The following is a 16608-nucleotide window of genomic DNA, read 5'->3' on the forward strand; positions in this document are numbered from 1 at the left end:
GATAAAACCTTTAGTGTGGTACCATGGTAAGGTTGTAGAATCTCTGTAGCTAGTTTGGCTCCTGTTGCTAGCTAGCTAGTCTTGTTTATGCATAATAGCTCATTTGCACTAAAGTAGAAATAGGACGGCAACCTCCGTTTGACTGAGAAATATCAGCGGTTGCCCGGTGATTCCATTCAATTATGTCACACGCAGCCACCAATTGGAAACAGGTGAGGTGAGCAGCTCATTGGCCAGAGATTGGCCCTGCAACAACCCCAATACCTGAGTGACCACTTTCAATCACCATGTGATTCCACAGGTCACCTGGTGGTAGGCAACCTATAAATGCGGACAGGTTGCCAGCACATTGCGATCAGTCTGGCTAAACTCTGAATCTAAGTAGTTAATGGGACTTTTTCATCAACAGATGTGCAGTTTTCACCTGTATCGCTGTTTATTGTCATATTATCACAAGGAGACTGCATGTATGCATGTACACGGTTGCCATAATTTTGGTCATGCTGCAGTCTCCAACCACAGTTTTCCCTGTTTGACTGCATAGCATAATTGATTGAGATTGAGCCGTTTAATTGTCACTAGCAATGTTACACGAACACAGAGTGAAATAAGACCCCTTCTGACTGTACATACATTGCACAAACATGACGTTGGTAAGACAGGTCAGAGAGATGTATGATGGTAAAAAAAAACAATGAAATACATAAATGCATGAGGGAAGAGGAGGGAAAAATAAGAACTCCACCCAGACTGAGCTCCTAATGGGAGAGCAGTTTGAGAATAGAAAAAAAAACCCTCAGCACAATGAAGCACATGAATCTTCACACTTTACAACATAACAACATAAAAAACATGCGACTTGTGACAGGGGAGGGGGTATTGGAGAGAGCCGATGTACACATCAGCCGTCCGGTCCTGCAGCTGAACCAGCGCCAGGGCACAGCGCCACAATGCTTACTTCCATCAGGTGGAAGTAAGCTTCGAAGGCATTTGGGGGTGGGGGGTGGGGTGTATATCTGTGTCTGAGTACATGCATGTGTGTGTGTGTGTATCCTGTATCCAACTTGAGAGAGAGAGTGCTCTTTCACCTAGTTTTAAGGAAAAAGTCAACAATCCCCACGCCGTCGCAGGTGACCTTGAGGAAGTAGGAGGACAGGGTCATACACAGCCTTGTGATCTGGGAGAATTTGTTGTTCCTGCTTCCGCCCTGGAACTTTCAGCTAGTGAGGTGAGGCTGCATGTAATTAGTGGTTGTTTGGGTTTGGTTTAGGGCGAAAAAGAGACCAGTTGATCAAATCCATAATTTCTTGTTTATAGAGAACAAGACTGAGAGAGTCTCTAAGAGTTAGACAAGACTAGACAAGGACAAAGAAGCCAAGCAGGAAATATAAGGGAGGGACAGAGAGAAAGATGCGACCACCTCCATCAAGAGCCAAGAGAGACTCTACAAGAGAGAGATAACATAGATATTAATACTTAATAATATCAATATACTGAATGTGTTTCTGTACAGGTCAGAGATCAGTGCTGTCTGCAGAATAGAAGAGGAGCTGTTCTGAGTTGGTCATTTTTGTTTGTTGCATATTTATTTGTTTAAGATGATTCCCTAATGCCTCACTGCCAGCAGCTCCAGTTCACCTTGCATAAACCGTCCTCCTCCTCTGTGCACATAAGTAGAACTCAGCTCTTATGTCACTTTTTCTTTGTTCGGAGTGCACTTAACCTGTGGCCTTGGCCCCGAGCGTTATAATTCTGCTACCCATGAAAGGGCCCTCCAGGCAGCACTTTAGCTTGAGTCAGCCAGGAGAAATGGAAGGAAGAGAAAGTAAAGAATGTCAACCATATTAGAGGAAACGACGGCAGGTTGGAAATGGAAGGAGGGATGGGAGTAAAGGAGGACGGCGCTAAGAATGCCAGAACTATTAGAGAGAGGATGGAGTGAAGGAGGAGAGCCGACAGTGTCAGGCATAATAGAAGGACAGCGAGACGTGGAGCGATGAGGTGAAATAGCGAAGAGGCGTATGATGCCAATCAAAGGAAGACGACTGGTGGCATATATGCAACTATTGATGTAATAATGATGACTAAGAGCAAGTTGAATACTCACATTTATAGGCAGGAGACAAAAAAAGAACAAATGTTACATAAAAATGTCTTTCAAAGAGTGGACAAGTTCTGTTTTAAGACCTTTGATTTTTCTTTCAGGTCAGGATATAACTTCCAGTGGTTTGATTAAGATTGATGGATGGATGGTTTAAAGCAGTGCTGAAATAAATTGCTGCAAAAAAGTAATTTCTTCAGAGCAGTGTTAGATGAGTACGGACACAGCAAAGCATCATACTAGTGCCAACCTAACCCCCCCCCCCCCCCCTCCAAAAAAAACCACCAAACAAACAAAACAAAAGAGCAAAATCTGCACTATCAGTGGTGTATAAGTGATACAGATGGTGGTGATGTGCAGCAATGTCAGAACAAAAGCCGAGAAGTTAACAGCAAAGCGGTGAACGTGGATCTGAGCTTTCATGATACGTGTTTTATGAGGATGGATATGAGCACTTCTTGTGCTTTTCGGCCACTTTTAACTTTTTTTTCTTTTTTGTTTTTTAGAAGAAAAATCCCCAAGGCACCTTCAGCTTTGTTGACAATCAACCAGAAAAATGGAAATGAAAATAATGAGTTTTCTTTTGCTGTCGGGAGCCAGACAGTTGCCTTATTTAGTACAACAAGGGAGAAAAAAAGAGCTAATTTAGCTGATTTTGAATATGTACTCTTTTACTCTCTCAATCACTGGCACTTGCTTTTGTAGAGCTAATTAAATCTTTCCAAGTACAATCATAAGATTCTTGACACAATTCTTGACCCCCTTTGGTGAAACGCAGTGTTTCAAAGTTTTATTTGAAAAGATGATCTCATTCAGTGACGTCTTCCCGCTGCACACAAAGGTGACGATAAATCTGTGAAATCATTCGATTTAGCAGAAGTACACCACAAGCGTTCTTTTTTTCCCTTTTTTTTTAATGGAGGCTTACTTAGATTAACTCCACCTCTCCCTTCGTTGTCCAGCACTCGTCATAAAGACATTTGCACTTAAAGCTGTCACTGTGATAGGCCATGTACCTCTCTTCAAAGACAGCTGTGACAGGGCTGTCCTGACCTCATCACTCTGTTCCGACAACTGACGTGACCATTTAAACTGTCTCACACACACATGCACACACGCGCACACACACAAACACACACCGACAAACTGACAGGTGCTCCCCCGAGCCTGAGCCCTGCCAGTGATGCATTCTGCATCGCTTTGCTGGGGACCACGACTGGAGGTCAAGAGCTGTCGGACACAGTGATTGCTAGCTATGCGTGCACACACATGCACAGTCACATGTATAGTAACATCATTTAAGAGCAGACAGGCAACTGCTTTTTTTTAAAAATTGTTTTTAAGGTGTCTTTGCAGTATTGAGCTTGACAGCATTAATTCAGTGAATCCGCTTTAAATTCGTATTTGCCGTTTCTCCTGTTGTACTGATGATACTGAGATTCCAGGCAGTCCATTGGCACATGTTAATGCAATGGGATTTTTTTCCTTCTCTTTTCACTCAACCCCAACTCCAAACAGCAGATGGTTACTCATCCACGAGTCATTTTGTGCTGGAAGCCTCTTCCTGTTAAAAGGGAGTTCTTGGATTGGTGAAATGATTGGTCTTCTCTCGTAAATAGTGAAGAGTCTTTACCTTGAGAAAATCAGCAGCTCTCATTCTGTAGTTTTACCTCTTTGTTGCATCTTTTCTGGATATTTATAATTATCCATCCATCCATTCGCTTCCGCTTATCCTTTTCAGGGTCGCGGGGGGTGCTGGAGCCTATCCCAGCTGTCATAGGGCGAGAGGCGGGGTACACCCTGGACAGGTCACTGGTCTATCACAGGGCTAACACACAGAGACAGACAACCATTCACACTCACATTCACTCCAGCATTCACACTTATGGGCAATTTGGATTAACCGATTAACCTATCCCCACTAACTGCATGTCTTTGGACGGTGGGAGGAAGCCAGAGTACTCAAAGGGAACCCACACAAACACGGGGAGAACTCCACACAGAAAGATCCCGGCCTGATGGTGGAATTGAACTCAGGACCTTCTTGCTGTGCGGCAACAGTGCTATCCACCGTGCCACCGTGCTGCCCATTTATAATTATAATTGAGCTATTTGTATATATTATAGCCATCTCTTATATTTTGTGATATATTGTATTATTTAATTTAGTTCAGTCTGTTACTGTTGTTGTCTTGGAGCAACTGTAACCACATCATTTCTTCAGAGATTATTAAAGTATTCTGATTCTGATTTTGGTAGATGAAACAGTTCAAGCACTTCTGCTCTTCATCTGATAATAATGCAGTGTAGTCTTGAATCACATGTTGTTGGTCACATGGTCACATCACATGGACTAATCAAAACCCATATATTACACTGACCCGACGCTTGATAGATATATAAATAACCACACTCAGATGTGGATTGTTTATTATTCCCTGTTGATGATCTGAAAAGTCAATAAAGAAAAATCAGTAAGATATTGGTAATGCAACATATCAGTAAATACAGTGGAAAAAAGTTTAGACAAATAAGAAAAAACACAACAGATGAGGGGGAAAAGTAAGAATAATGATGAACCAGTTTTCAACTGGCATCATATAATGAAATTAAATAAAACTGAAAAGGTTTAGCACAGCAAGTTGAGATACAGACATGAGTGAGCAAGAATTTCCTGCCAGAACTCTCTGCACTCTAGGCTTCTTCAATGCAGAGCTGCCAGCCAAGTCAACTCTTTTATAAAGCAAGCGCTGAGCAAAGCGCTTAACATTAAGAACAGAATAAAAAATACAAAACCATCAGCATGGAAGCACCAAAGCATTACATCTGTGTACATCCAAATAAGTTTTAGAGATCTGTTGAGTCAAAGATGTGTGTCATGACTTGGTCACAACACATAACAGACTACATGTTTGTTAACAATCAATCATAAATCGCTCACATTCACAACATGTGCCATGTCTGTCGTAAGTGTCAATGTGTAGCAACAAGAGGGCAGAGGTCCCCCAACATTTTGTTTTTCAGTTTGCCGTGCTGAATATGGACGAACTTTCTGTTCCTGTTGGATATGTTGTTTAAGGTGCATGAAGAGTTTTTTAGGTTAGAACTGAGTGTTTTTTGTAATGGACCTTATTATACACAAAGCACCAATAATACAACTCAAGATCTGTAACAAATAACAAGAACAAATAAAATCCAACATGTCATAATGGAAAATGCTGTTCTCAATCAGCAGCATCCCTTTACATGTAGATTCCCACTTGAAAACTCAGCCTTTAGTGCTTCATATCTTTGTGAAAATTTGCTGTCGTACTGAACAAGTAAAAAAAAAAAAAAAAAAGAGTCATCAGCTGCTGTTAATTATGCTGAAACTGAAGTTGCCTCAAGTGCCACAGCACTTTGGCGTGACTCATTTAGCATAGATGCCTGATTATGCTGTCAAAACCCTGGCTAGTAAGGAATGTTTGAGTATAAGACGAGAGTGCTTCATGTAACAAAATGCTGTAAGTGTGATTTTCAGCCATATTGCATTTATATTCCTTTTATCATTTCGCTTAGACATGGTGTCTTTTTTTTCGCATGAATATGTTGTATGTTGCGTAGTAGTTTAAATATACACTTACAGTCCCATTATTAGTGTGCCTTACTAGTTGTAGGCAGTACCTCCTTTTGCCTTGAGAACTACCTTAATTCTTTGCACACATGTCCTGTTCCACCACATCCCAAAGGTGCTCCACTGCAGGTCTAGTAACTGGAGGCCACTTGAGTGTAGTGAACCAGTGTGAGATGACGTGAGCTTTGACGTGGTATGTTGTCCTGCTGGTAGCAGCCGTCAGAAGACTGCTCATATGGTCACATGGTCAGCAAGACTCAGGTAGGCTGTGAAATGCAAACAATGCTCAATTCATACTAAAGGGCCCAAAGTGTGCTACGAAAGTTATCTCCCACATCATTACACCACTGCTACTAGCCTTGATATAAGGCTAGGTTGGAACCATGCTTTCATGTTATGTTAACCCTACTCTCTGGATCTGATAGCAGAAAACAAGAATCATCACACCAGACAACGGGTTTCCCGTCTTCTGATGTTCATTTTCCGTAATCCCATCCCTGTTCTTACAGTTACTGACATGAGGGCAACTGGTGTGGCTTCTGCTGCTGTAACCCATCTGCTTCAAGGTTCAGTTGTGGGTTCAGAGATGCTCTTCTGCATAACTTAGTGGTACTGAGGGGTTTTTGATTTACTGTTACCTTTTTGTTCGCTCAAAACCATCTGTTGGGCATTCTCCTCTCACTTCTGGCATCTACAAGGCATTTTTACCCAGAGAACGGCCGTTCACTCCAGTGTTTTCCTATTTCTTTCTTTTTTCTTTTTTCCCCCTATAGATAGTTGTGTGAGAGTAGATCAGCTGTTTCTGAGATACTCAGACCAGCCTGTCTGACATCAACTTCCACGCAGGTCATCTTGAGTGCACCTATATGCCTAATTCAGTTTCTCTCATGTTTTTTATTTTCACCTTTATTTATACAGGTAAATCTCATTGAGACACGAGGTCTCATTTTTAAGAGCGACCCGTTTTAAATATCCATACAAAATGACAACATGTTAAAACATACTGTAGTTGTTACAATTCATACAAAAAAATTGCACCTGAAAATAAAATAAAAGACAGTAACAATACCACAAGAACATGAACAGACATCCAATGATGCTTTCTCTGTTGTCCTTAAAATTGGTTTAAAGCCCTTCAGTTCAGTTAAGCTGCACAGTTTCAAATCCTGTTGTAATTTGTTCCAAGTATAAGGAGCATTGTAAGAAAATACCTTTTTCCCAAGTCCTGTACGTACTGTAGGAAGAGTGAATGTATTAAAGGCTTGTGAGCAGAGGCTGTAATTACTGTGTTTAAGTGACATATAGGAAGCAGTAGTAAGCCAATTATTGATATATAGATGAGACTATACCAATGCAATAGTCTGCATGTGAACAGTGAAGAAACACAGAGACATCCTGTGATGAATCTCACTGCTCCATGATAAACAGCATGCAACATCTGTAAAGAGCTAACAGGAGCCCTCAAATAAATAATGTCACCATAATCAATGTGATGTAAGAAGGTGGCAGCAACAAATTGTTTTTTCACACCTTACTTTTAATCTGAATGTTTTTTATAAGATTTCCAATGTGTGGCTTAAAAGAAAGATCATGTGATTGGCTGATTAGATATTTGTATTAAGCACTTGAACCGGGTCACCGAATAAAGTGACTGGTGAGAGTATGCCTCATTTTCTTATTAAACAGCATCAAAACAAACATGTCAGTGCATGCAGTGATGATGATTTCCGACACATAAAGATGAAAACTCTTAAGCGTATTGCATGCAAGTGAAATCTGAAGGCTTATGCATCACAGTTTGGCTTTTATGCACCGCTCAAAGAAAACTGTGCTTTTACTCAAAAATCCATATTTTCCCTGGACTTGAGTTTGTGCAGTGGGTTAGCGTAATCTGTTATTCAAACATAACTACCTATTGGCCAACGTGTGGAAAAAAATGTGCTAATTAGACTGGTACAGGGTAATTGCATATTGCAGGAGAAGGAGTTTCTTCTGGGCCAATCTGTTTTTGATTTGCATCAAGAATAATTTGGAGGATGAAGCACGAAGTGCTAAATTTGCTCATATAATTACTCTTTAATGTTCTCAAAGTCTGCCTTGAGGACAAGGTAGAGCCACACGTGATAGGAAAAAAACAGAAAAAAGGATCATTGCAATGCAAACAGTTTCTGATTTCCATCTTAAATCTGTTTTGGGGTTTTTTTTATCATCCAAAGGCATTTAAAGCATAATTTTGAAGGAAAATCTGGGAAACTTGACATTAGATCAGAAATATTTTTGTTTTTTGTCTTTCTCTGTACAGTAGTCTTAATGTGAACACTCCTGCAGTAAGAGGACATTTCAATCTTCAAACCATGATCCAGAAATTATGGTCTTTGTTGGAGGGGTGTTGGGTTTTTAAAGAGACTGTACACATGGAAACAGAGAGAGAAAGAGAGCTAAATGACAACTAGCATCCACAAGGCTCAGATACAGTACGCACAAGCCCATTTTAAATTTGCATAATTGTGCAGATTCAAATAATGATTGAATGTTTTATATATTCCAGTCTTCTGTTGTGTGAGTGCAGTCGGAGAAAAAAAATTAAGGGAGAAGCTCACTCGGTCTTTGCATCCTTGCTCACGAACGCGCGCACAAACACAAGTTGATGACAGTCTGAATGCCATTTTCACAGAATCCAATTTGATATATAATGTTTGTTTCACAGTTTACCCACTTCCACTCGTGTGTGTGTGTGAGAGTGTGTATTCATATCATTGTGGGGACCAAAAATTGGAAGTTTACTATACTTGTGGGGATCAACACAGGGAAAGGGAAAGCATTGTGTCAATTAGATCAGCGGTCCCCAACCCCCGGGCCGGTCCGTGAGTCATTTGGTACCGGGCCGTGAGAGTTGAGGCTCGGGTGTGAAATTTATAGTTTTCAGGGTTTTTATCGGTTTTTATCGTTAACTCAGTTTCCCAGTGTCTCTTCCCGTGTGTTATGAATAAATCTTTTTTGGTACCGGTACTGGTTTTATTTTGCTGTATTTATCCACGACACCTTAAAGGCTGGTCCGTGAAAATATTGGGGGACATAAACTGGTCTGTGGCGCAAAAAAGGGGCCGCTGAATTAGATTCACAAGCTATGAATACCCGTCTGTGTGTGTGTGTGTGTGTGCGTGCGCATCTCTGTGTGTGTGTTTGTGTGTGTGTGTGTGTGTGTGTGTCCACACAAAAATAATGGTTAGCAAGTTTTTATGTGTTTTTCTTCTTGTCTTTTCTGGCTCATATTCTCTGTCAGCCCACCCCCCCTCATTCTCTTCAACCATCAGTCACTTAATCAATCACTGATGTTTTCTGCCTCACTTTTATGTCCCCTTCCTCCGCCACTTACTTTCTTTCTTTTCCCTCCTCACTCCCACTCTCTCTCCCCCATCCATCCATCCATATCTCAAGTGGTAAAGTGGTTCCGGTCATTTCCATGCAGTTTGCTTAATATATGCTGATGATAATAGCCTATCGACCTACTCCTCCACACATACGTGCATATTCCTCTTGTGTTCCCTGCATTCATTCAACCATCCATCTCTCCATCCCCCTGTTCAGGCTGGAGGGAACAGCAGACGAATGAGAGGTGGGAGGAAGTGGAGGGGCCACTTGATTGAGTGTTGAAGCTAACAGGCGTCAGTGTTCGTGCTGAAAAAGTACAAATGCGTTTGCTTTCCACTGATTCAAAATTCCTTTATTTTTACAACAAAGAGAAAGGAAAGAAAAAATTGAATCATTTCATAAACTACTCACAGTTTACTACTCACATACAGCACAAAAATGGAAGTGTTATTTATTTCAACAACATGCAGTGAATGAATCTAAATCATTCAATATTTGGTGTGACCACCCTTTGCCTTCAAAACAGCATTCTGGGTACACGACAACAACAAAGGAACTTGGCTGGTAGGTTGTTCCAAACATTTTGGAGAACTAACCACAGATCTTCTGCCGATGTACGCTTCCTCAAATCCTTCTGTCTCTTCATGTAATCCCAGACACACTCGATGATGTTGAGATCAGTGCTCTATGGGGCCATAACATCACTTCCAGTACTTCTGATGACTTTGGCTGTATGTTTTGGTCATTGTCCTGCTGCAGAATACGTTTGGGGCCAATAAACAACCATTTATATTTCTGAAAGCATTCTTTGTAAACAGCATTTTTTCTTTTACACCTGCCTAAAACTTTGCACAGTACTGTATGTACATATGTGCAATGTAAATGCAGAGTTTGAAACTCTTCTGAGTTTAGCTGATGCCTTAGCTGTTTGCAGCAATTGAAAATAAATAATCAAGTTTCTGATTTGCTCACATTTCATGTGAAAGCCTTTGTGTATGAATTCTTATACCCTCCCTGATTTTATGCTGCATGTGGAGGCATCAGAAGACTTATTCATATTGGGGTTTTTTTCTGTGTAGACCTTAGTCATGTACTTCGATTCATATGCTGGCCCTTAGAGGTCAAAACTGCGACTTGAGAAAACTCAGATATCTTCACCTCTTGGCGAACAGTGGTAAAACATTAGCAAAAGCTGCATTTAGTTGAATTGATTGTATTTTATTTTTAATTTATTGCTGAAGATGTTTTCCTAATGTTTAACTCAACTTTCTGAAAGGCTTTCCTTTTATTAGCCCTGGAAGGTGAAATAGGCTGAATAATGTTTTTCTTCAGTATTCAAACAATGGTTTACCTTAAAATGTCAGAAAATACTAACCCCCCCCAAAAAAAATAAATAAATAAACAGACATCCAGTTTCTAAGAATTTCAAGCTGAAAACCTACAAATCCAAATGTACAAACCAGTAAATGTCTGGTGCATTTGGTTGAGAATAATTGAATCAATGAGCATCCAAATGAGTTGAAATTATAGGTGCTAATTTTCTGTTGATCATCCTTCTTCCTTGTTTTTTTCCAGCTCTGCTTGTATTTAATATTGCATTATTTCAGGCAGCAAATTCATGGAAAGTATTACCTTCAAACATGTATCATTAAAACCACCTGCTGCTCCACGCTGCTGTTGCTGCCTGATTGTTGATCATTATTCGTATTAATGTCTCTGTTGTTCTGTCCCGTTCTGCTTTGTTTAACCCTGAAGGACTTTTTCATTGCTCTCACATTAGAAATTTGTCACTTGGACTTTGGATTTATTGACTTTCATACCCTCAAGATCAGAGTTTATTGCAACATTATAAGAGAGTAGCCAGGGCTTTTCCATCAGTGTTGTGATGGTGTCACATCTAGAACTGCTTCCAGTAGAGATTCAAAAAATAAAAATTCCAAGAAGACTGATGCTGATGTGACAAAGCTGGATAGAGAGAAAACCCCCAAAAGCACTTGGTGACAATGAGAAGAAGAAACTCCCTATTTTAACAGGAAGAAACCTGGTAGAACCAGGATCAGGGACGAGCAGCCATCTGCTGCAACCGGTTGAGGGTGAGAAAGATGCCCACAGATTACATCCTTCCATAGAAATTACTCCAACCTCACAGTTATGCTACTTTCTCAAAAGAAACCAAAGCTGACTTCACTCATTAACAACATTGCGCTGATGTACTGTAAAAGTACTTGGTCAAAATAACGTTAATCCACAATTAACACGACAAATCTCACGCTATGGCTAAGGACCAGTATTCACATTGGTCTGCTGTTTTGCTTGCTACATGATTGGTATTTCACAGCGTCTGCACCTTTCAAAATACATTTGGCCTGTGCGATACAGACTGTTGATTGATATAAAAGCCTCCATGACTCACACGCTCTTATGCGACCTTGTGTGCAAAGAGAACCACAAATATAGCTCTTCAGCTTTGTTTTGCACAATTTTCCCCTTCTTTACTTTTCAGAGTAAAAAGGTCAGTAATGTTTTGGCTGATCACTTGGTTGCAGCTTAAAGTAGTGGGGAGATGTGGCCAGAGTCTATCACAAATGCTGCATTTCAGAGGGAGCAAACCACACAATATGTACCGAATGGATGCAAAAGTGCACCTTCCTTTCACCGTATGGAAATTAATATAAGAAATCAGATAAGGGTTTCTCATAAAAGTGTTCATTTATATAGTTGCAGCTTCCTGAAATTATATATGCTTTTCTCTTTGGCTGAAATATCCAGAGTCTATGAATATGCAGATTTTTTTTAACACAGCTGTTTATATTCTGTAGACACTACAAGTAACGCTGCATTTAACTTCCAACAGTGCCACGAAATTCTCTTTGTTTGTGCGTGTCTGGAATGAAGATGAATTTATTTGAAAACTGCCTTTTTGGTGTCTAATTGTGCACCTTTAGCAGCGATGGTGCAAGTATTAACAAACCAAACCTTCAAATGGTCTCTAACAGATCACACATCCTTTAAAATGTGAGAGAAGTTAAATTGAGTTCCTGTCCTTTTTATTCCTGCTGTATTTCATATGAATCGAACCAGTGCTAACAATACGTTAAGTGGTATGTTTTAACCACAAGCCATTACTTTGTGGACATAGTCATTATCCGATAAAGTCCATTAGCTATAAGCTATTAGCCTGCCTGCATTATTTAGCTTGAGCTCAGAAGATGGAAATGACTCAGCCTTCTTGACAGAGAAGTCAGTCTTTATCAGCAGGACACTCTAGCGCTGAGACATGTCTTTATTGACTGCTGACCATAAATGTATGATAATAATGCTCTGTCAAGTTTATATGCTGAAAAAGGCCCATTATTCGATCCGGCTCCTAAGTAGGAGATTATTGTAGTTTGGAGCTGTCTTTTCCACAGACACTATGTTAGGTTGTGTTTGTGTGTATCTCTGTCTATGTGCACATCCCTGAAGCGGTGTAGGAAGAGCAAAAGGATGTATCTTTTACATCATGTCATTTCTTTATCTATCCTTTTTGACAAAAGAAGCTGAGAGAAGCACTTCTACCTCCACTCCACTGTTATCTGTCACTTCCCTGTCTGTCAGTCATGCACAGAAAAAAACCCATACATGCATGAATTTGTGCATTTGTTAGTCTAAAACGCTCTGAAAACATTGGGCGGATTAGGATTCGGATAACTTTGCAGTCTTTGCAGCCTCTCATGCTGGCTTCTCATTTTCTTAGTCAAAGTGCATCATGATGGTAGCTTGGGCTGCACAGATAACTGCCACTGGAGAAGATTGTGTTTTGCCAATCAGTCTTCTAGATGAATGATATTGCTATTCCTAGATGGTGCCGAGAACGTGCAGATATAAAAACGTGTCTGACCTCCTTTGTTTGCCCCGATGATTTATTAAGAGATAGTAAATGCAAGTATTTTTAGGTCTCTGGTGAGGGGGAGGGGGGCACACCTATCAAGCAGTAAGCAGCTGATACTGGCTGATAAGAAGTCAGTAAATTTTCTTTTGCGTACTGAAAAAAAAATCCACTTTAAAATACATTTACTTCATTAAACGGCTCTTGGCGATAATGCTGCAGTGGTGGCGTATTAATTTTTTATTCCTACAGATAATTGCTGAAGTCTGAAGGGCTGGTGACGTTAGTTTGTAGTGTCAGAACTTATGTTGTTTTCAGAAGTTGATGTTGGGTTTTATGCTGGACTATTGCTCTTGCTACCGGTGGCATTTCTCCCTTATGTCACTCGACCCACTTTCTCCTGAAGGAACTCGCTCCAGCCTGCTGGGTGCATTTAACCAGGACAGGTTATTCCATATGTTTTGAACCCACCAGTGAGCAGACAGTTCTAACATCTTACAGCTAATGTGGCATGCCTGGAAGTGGAAAGGTGTACTGTATATTAGTGAAAGCCTGTTAAGTAGATTTGGAGCATTCCTGTGAACTAACAGGAACAACAAACAGATGACAGGAGTGCGCCTGCTTTTAATCAGACACTCCAGCAGGTGAGCATCTGCAAAAGGCATGCCATTATCAGGCACAAATCTGATAATGGCATGAATGCAATCCTTGTAATAAGTGGGAGCATAAGAAGACTACTCTGCCCCAGTAAGACATGTAAAAAAAAAAAAAGAAAAGAAGAAGCTAAAATAAAACACGAGATACGAGTTGTTTTCTTTTTCTTTTCTTTTTTTCTTTTGGTTTTTGTAGTGCTCCACATTTACAAGTGTCAATAGGGATTTTTCAGATGTCCTTAAGCACAAATTAGCTCAATTCATCATGTTTATACAATTTGTGGGATGTGATCAATACCAATGTCTTGACGTTGCCGGTTCCCCGGCCAACTAGGAATTTAGATGAAGAATCAAACCCGAGGAAAAAAGAAATTCAAATAATTTTTCACATTAGAGCCCACATTTCTGTGCCCAGCCACAGAAGAAAAATCTAAAAGAATGACTTACTGAATAAATGCTTTGTCTTTTTATGTGTGTTTCTTCTAGCTTGCTCAGGATGAGGGCAGTCCAGTGCGAGGGTTTGGCGTGGTGGAATATGAGAGCGCCGAGCAGGCAGAAGCTGTGCTGATAGAGATGGACCGAACTCTGGTGGGAGGACAGGAGGTCCGTCTGTCACTCTGTACCCCTGGCACCTCAGGGAGAAGCACCTTGGCTGCACTCATTGCTGCCCAGGGTATGGTGAGTATGTTATGGAGAAAGCAGCATCACAGACGCATCACAGAGTGTACTGAAGAGAGCGCAGACGGCAGTACACGGCACTTAATGTCGCCTTCTGTTAACGCAAGAAGAGGCTAATATTAGCGGCAGCATTGGTTTAGTAGCAATCTTAACAGTTCACTAGCCACCAGTTTTAATGTAATATACCCGCCCAAAGTGTTATTTAGACTAAACCCCAGCCGTACTGTATTTATTACAGACTTGAAGAATCGATGAGAGATGAATCACAATTTATTAGTGTGGATATGTCAGTATGTCACAGTTATATCTTCCACATAAAAATGTGCAAAGGTTTTCACCCAGCCCCCACATAAAAACACAATTTAAACACAAAACGACCGGCTGATTTGCAAAATGCGAGCTTTCGGTTTTTTCACGCCATTTGAAGTGTGCAGAGCTAAAGTGAACAAATTAACCTACAGAAGCTGGAAAATTTCTCTGACATTTTTTCATCTCTAACCTGCTGCTGAGCCAACAATTATTAATCTACGGGCATGGTTTTTATCACCAAATTAAAGGAAAAATCTTTATTTATTTATTTTTTCTTTCTACTGCATAGAGCAAGTTATCAGGGCTCTGGGATTTTAAACCAGGTGGAATTATAAGCTGTTTTGAAAAAGAAGTGCCAAACTCGGTTCACATCACTTTTTGACACTTGGTTATAGTTACATAACATGCTGTCACCATGGCAACTAACTGCCACTTAGCTGACACAGGTGGACCGTTGAGGTGCGATGCATTTGAATTTCATCATCCGATTCGCTGATTTGACTCTCGTCTCTCCGCAGCTCAAGTCCGGCAGTAGCAGAAATCTTAGTTACTGTTAAAGCTGATTCCAGACACATCCAGGAATCAATATTCCTACCATGTTGCTTGGCTGTATTTGGATCATCATCAGCTTACCACACCCCCTAAACCTCCAAACCCACCGTCACTGTAAATGAATTGAAACATTCCCTTTGCTATTTCCTATCATAAATCCTAATATTACTTTCAAATTTTAAAACGTTATGTCACAGTAGTCTCATTTTTGTAGCATTCCCTCAAACGTGGAGGACCACATGCTACAACACTGACACACTGGACTTCTCATGGAAAAACAACAAAAAAGAGCGGATATGCTCACAGCTACTTTTCCATCTAATTGTGATGCCAGTGCCGGGTGGTTCTTGCACATCCGCTGCTGAGAAACACCGAGGTTTGACGTGGAGCACATGCACGAACACCCTCTAGCCGAGAAGGTCTTTGTAGCTGTGATACCCCTCCTACACAGAGCTGTGGTAGCAGAGAGGCACTGACATGATAATTATAGTTCTATAGACTGATTGGGCTCCTCCGCTGTCTCCCGCAGCCTGAAATAAACCAAACCACAAGCTAGTGACACACTATGACACTCATACGTGCACCCATTCAAACAGATGCACCCAGCGAACCCGCACACGGCATGTAAATACAGCGAGTGAGAGTAAGTGAGAAGTGAGAGTTCCCAAAAGGAGGAGTCCCTGCTAATCCCTGTGGGTACCTCGATTTACTACAGCTACTGAGTCCTGACAGGTTTGTGTGTACGTGGGTATGGAAGGAATCTAGGGACAGAGAAGGGAAGCGGTTAATGGCTACTTAAAGAGCGGTCCAGATGGTGTTTATTTCATGCTAGTAGACATATCGTGAATGAAATAAGCAGTCACCACCGTGACTGACTGTTTTTCACATGCAGTGCAGCAATGACTGCGTCAGAATCACTTGATTCAGAGAGTTTCGTATGTAACAAACCTCAGCCAGGTTAGTATCCTGCTAGCTTGCAATCAAGAGCAAGGATTATCCAGCATTAGCAACACATAATTATTCTTGATAATGTCATTAAGACGAACACTGATGATATTTTATATCTGTTTATGTGTTTCCTGTGTAGTAGAGAGTGATAAATGAAACGCATCACTACCTCGTATGTCAGCTTGTAGGTGGTTCTCTCTTTTCTCTTTTCTCAGGTTTGAGAATAATTATTGTTATCAGAATACATCAAACCTACATTTGTATAGAAGGTGAGCAGCTACCGCCTTCGCTGCGGGTGGGCATTGGATGCGTTGGTGGAGCTGGAGGTGAGGAGCAATTTTCACAGATTCGCACCTACTAATGGAGGCTCATGCTGAAGACCTGGAGGGATCGTTGTCATAGGCTGAACGTCTACATATGTCACTTTGATGAAGAGAGATGAGTTTTCAGGGCTTTCATCAGTGTTCTCAGAGGAACCGTAATCACGTTTTAAAATACAGGAATGATGGGACGA

At 40.8% G+C, this 16608-nt stretch overlaps 1 protein-coding gene across 1 annotated transcript in view; it reads left to right on the forward strand.

Moving 5' to 3' along the window:
- raver2 (ribonucleoprotein, PTB-binding 2) overlaps positions 1–16608 on the forward strand; it is a 97978-nt gene that overhangs the window by 58110 nt on the left and 23260 nt on the right. Inside the window, exon 5 of the mRNA XM_040013547.1 lies at positions 14094–14285. Coding sequence (XP_039869481.1) covers positions 14094–14285 — 192 coding nt within the window. The remainder of the gene's footprint in view (positions 1–14093; positions 14286–16608) is intronic.

Source organism: Simochromis diagramma, unplaced genomic scaffold, assembly GCF_900408965.1.
Source record: "Simochromis diagramma unplaced genomic scaffold, fSimDia1.1 OVJJ01000649.1, whole genome shotgun sequence".
Taxonomy (NCBI): Eukaryota; Metazoa; Chordata; class Actinopteri; order Cichliformes; family Cichlidae; genus Simochromis; species Simochromis diagramma.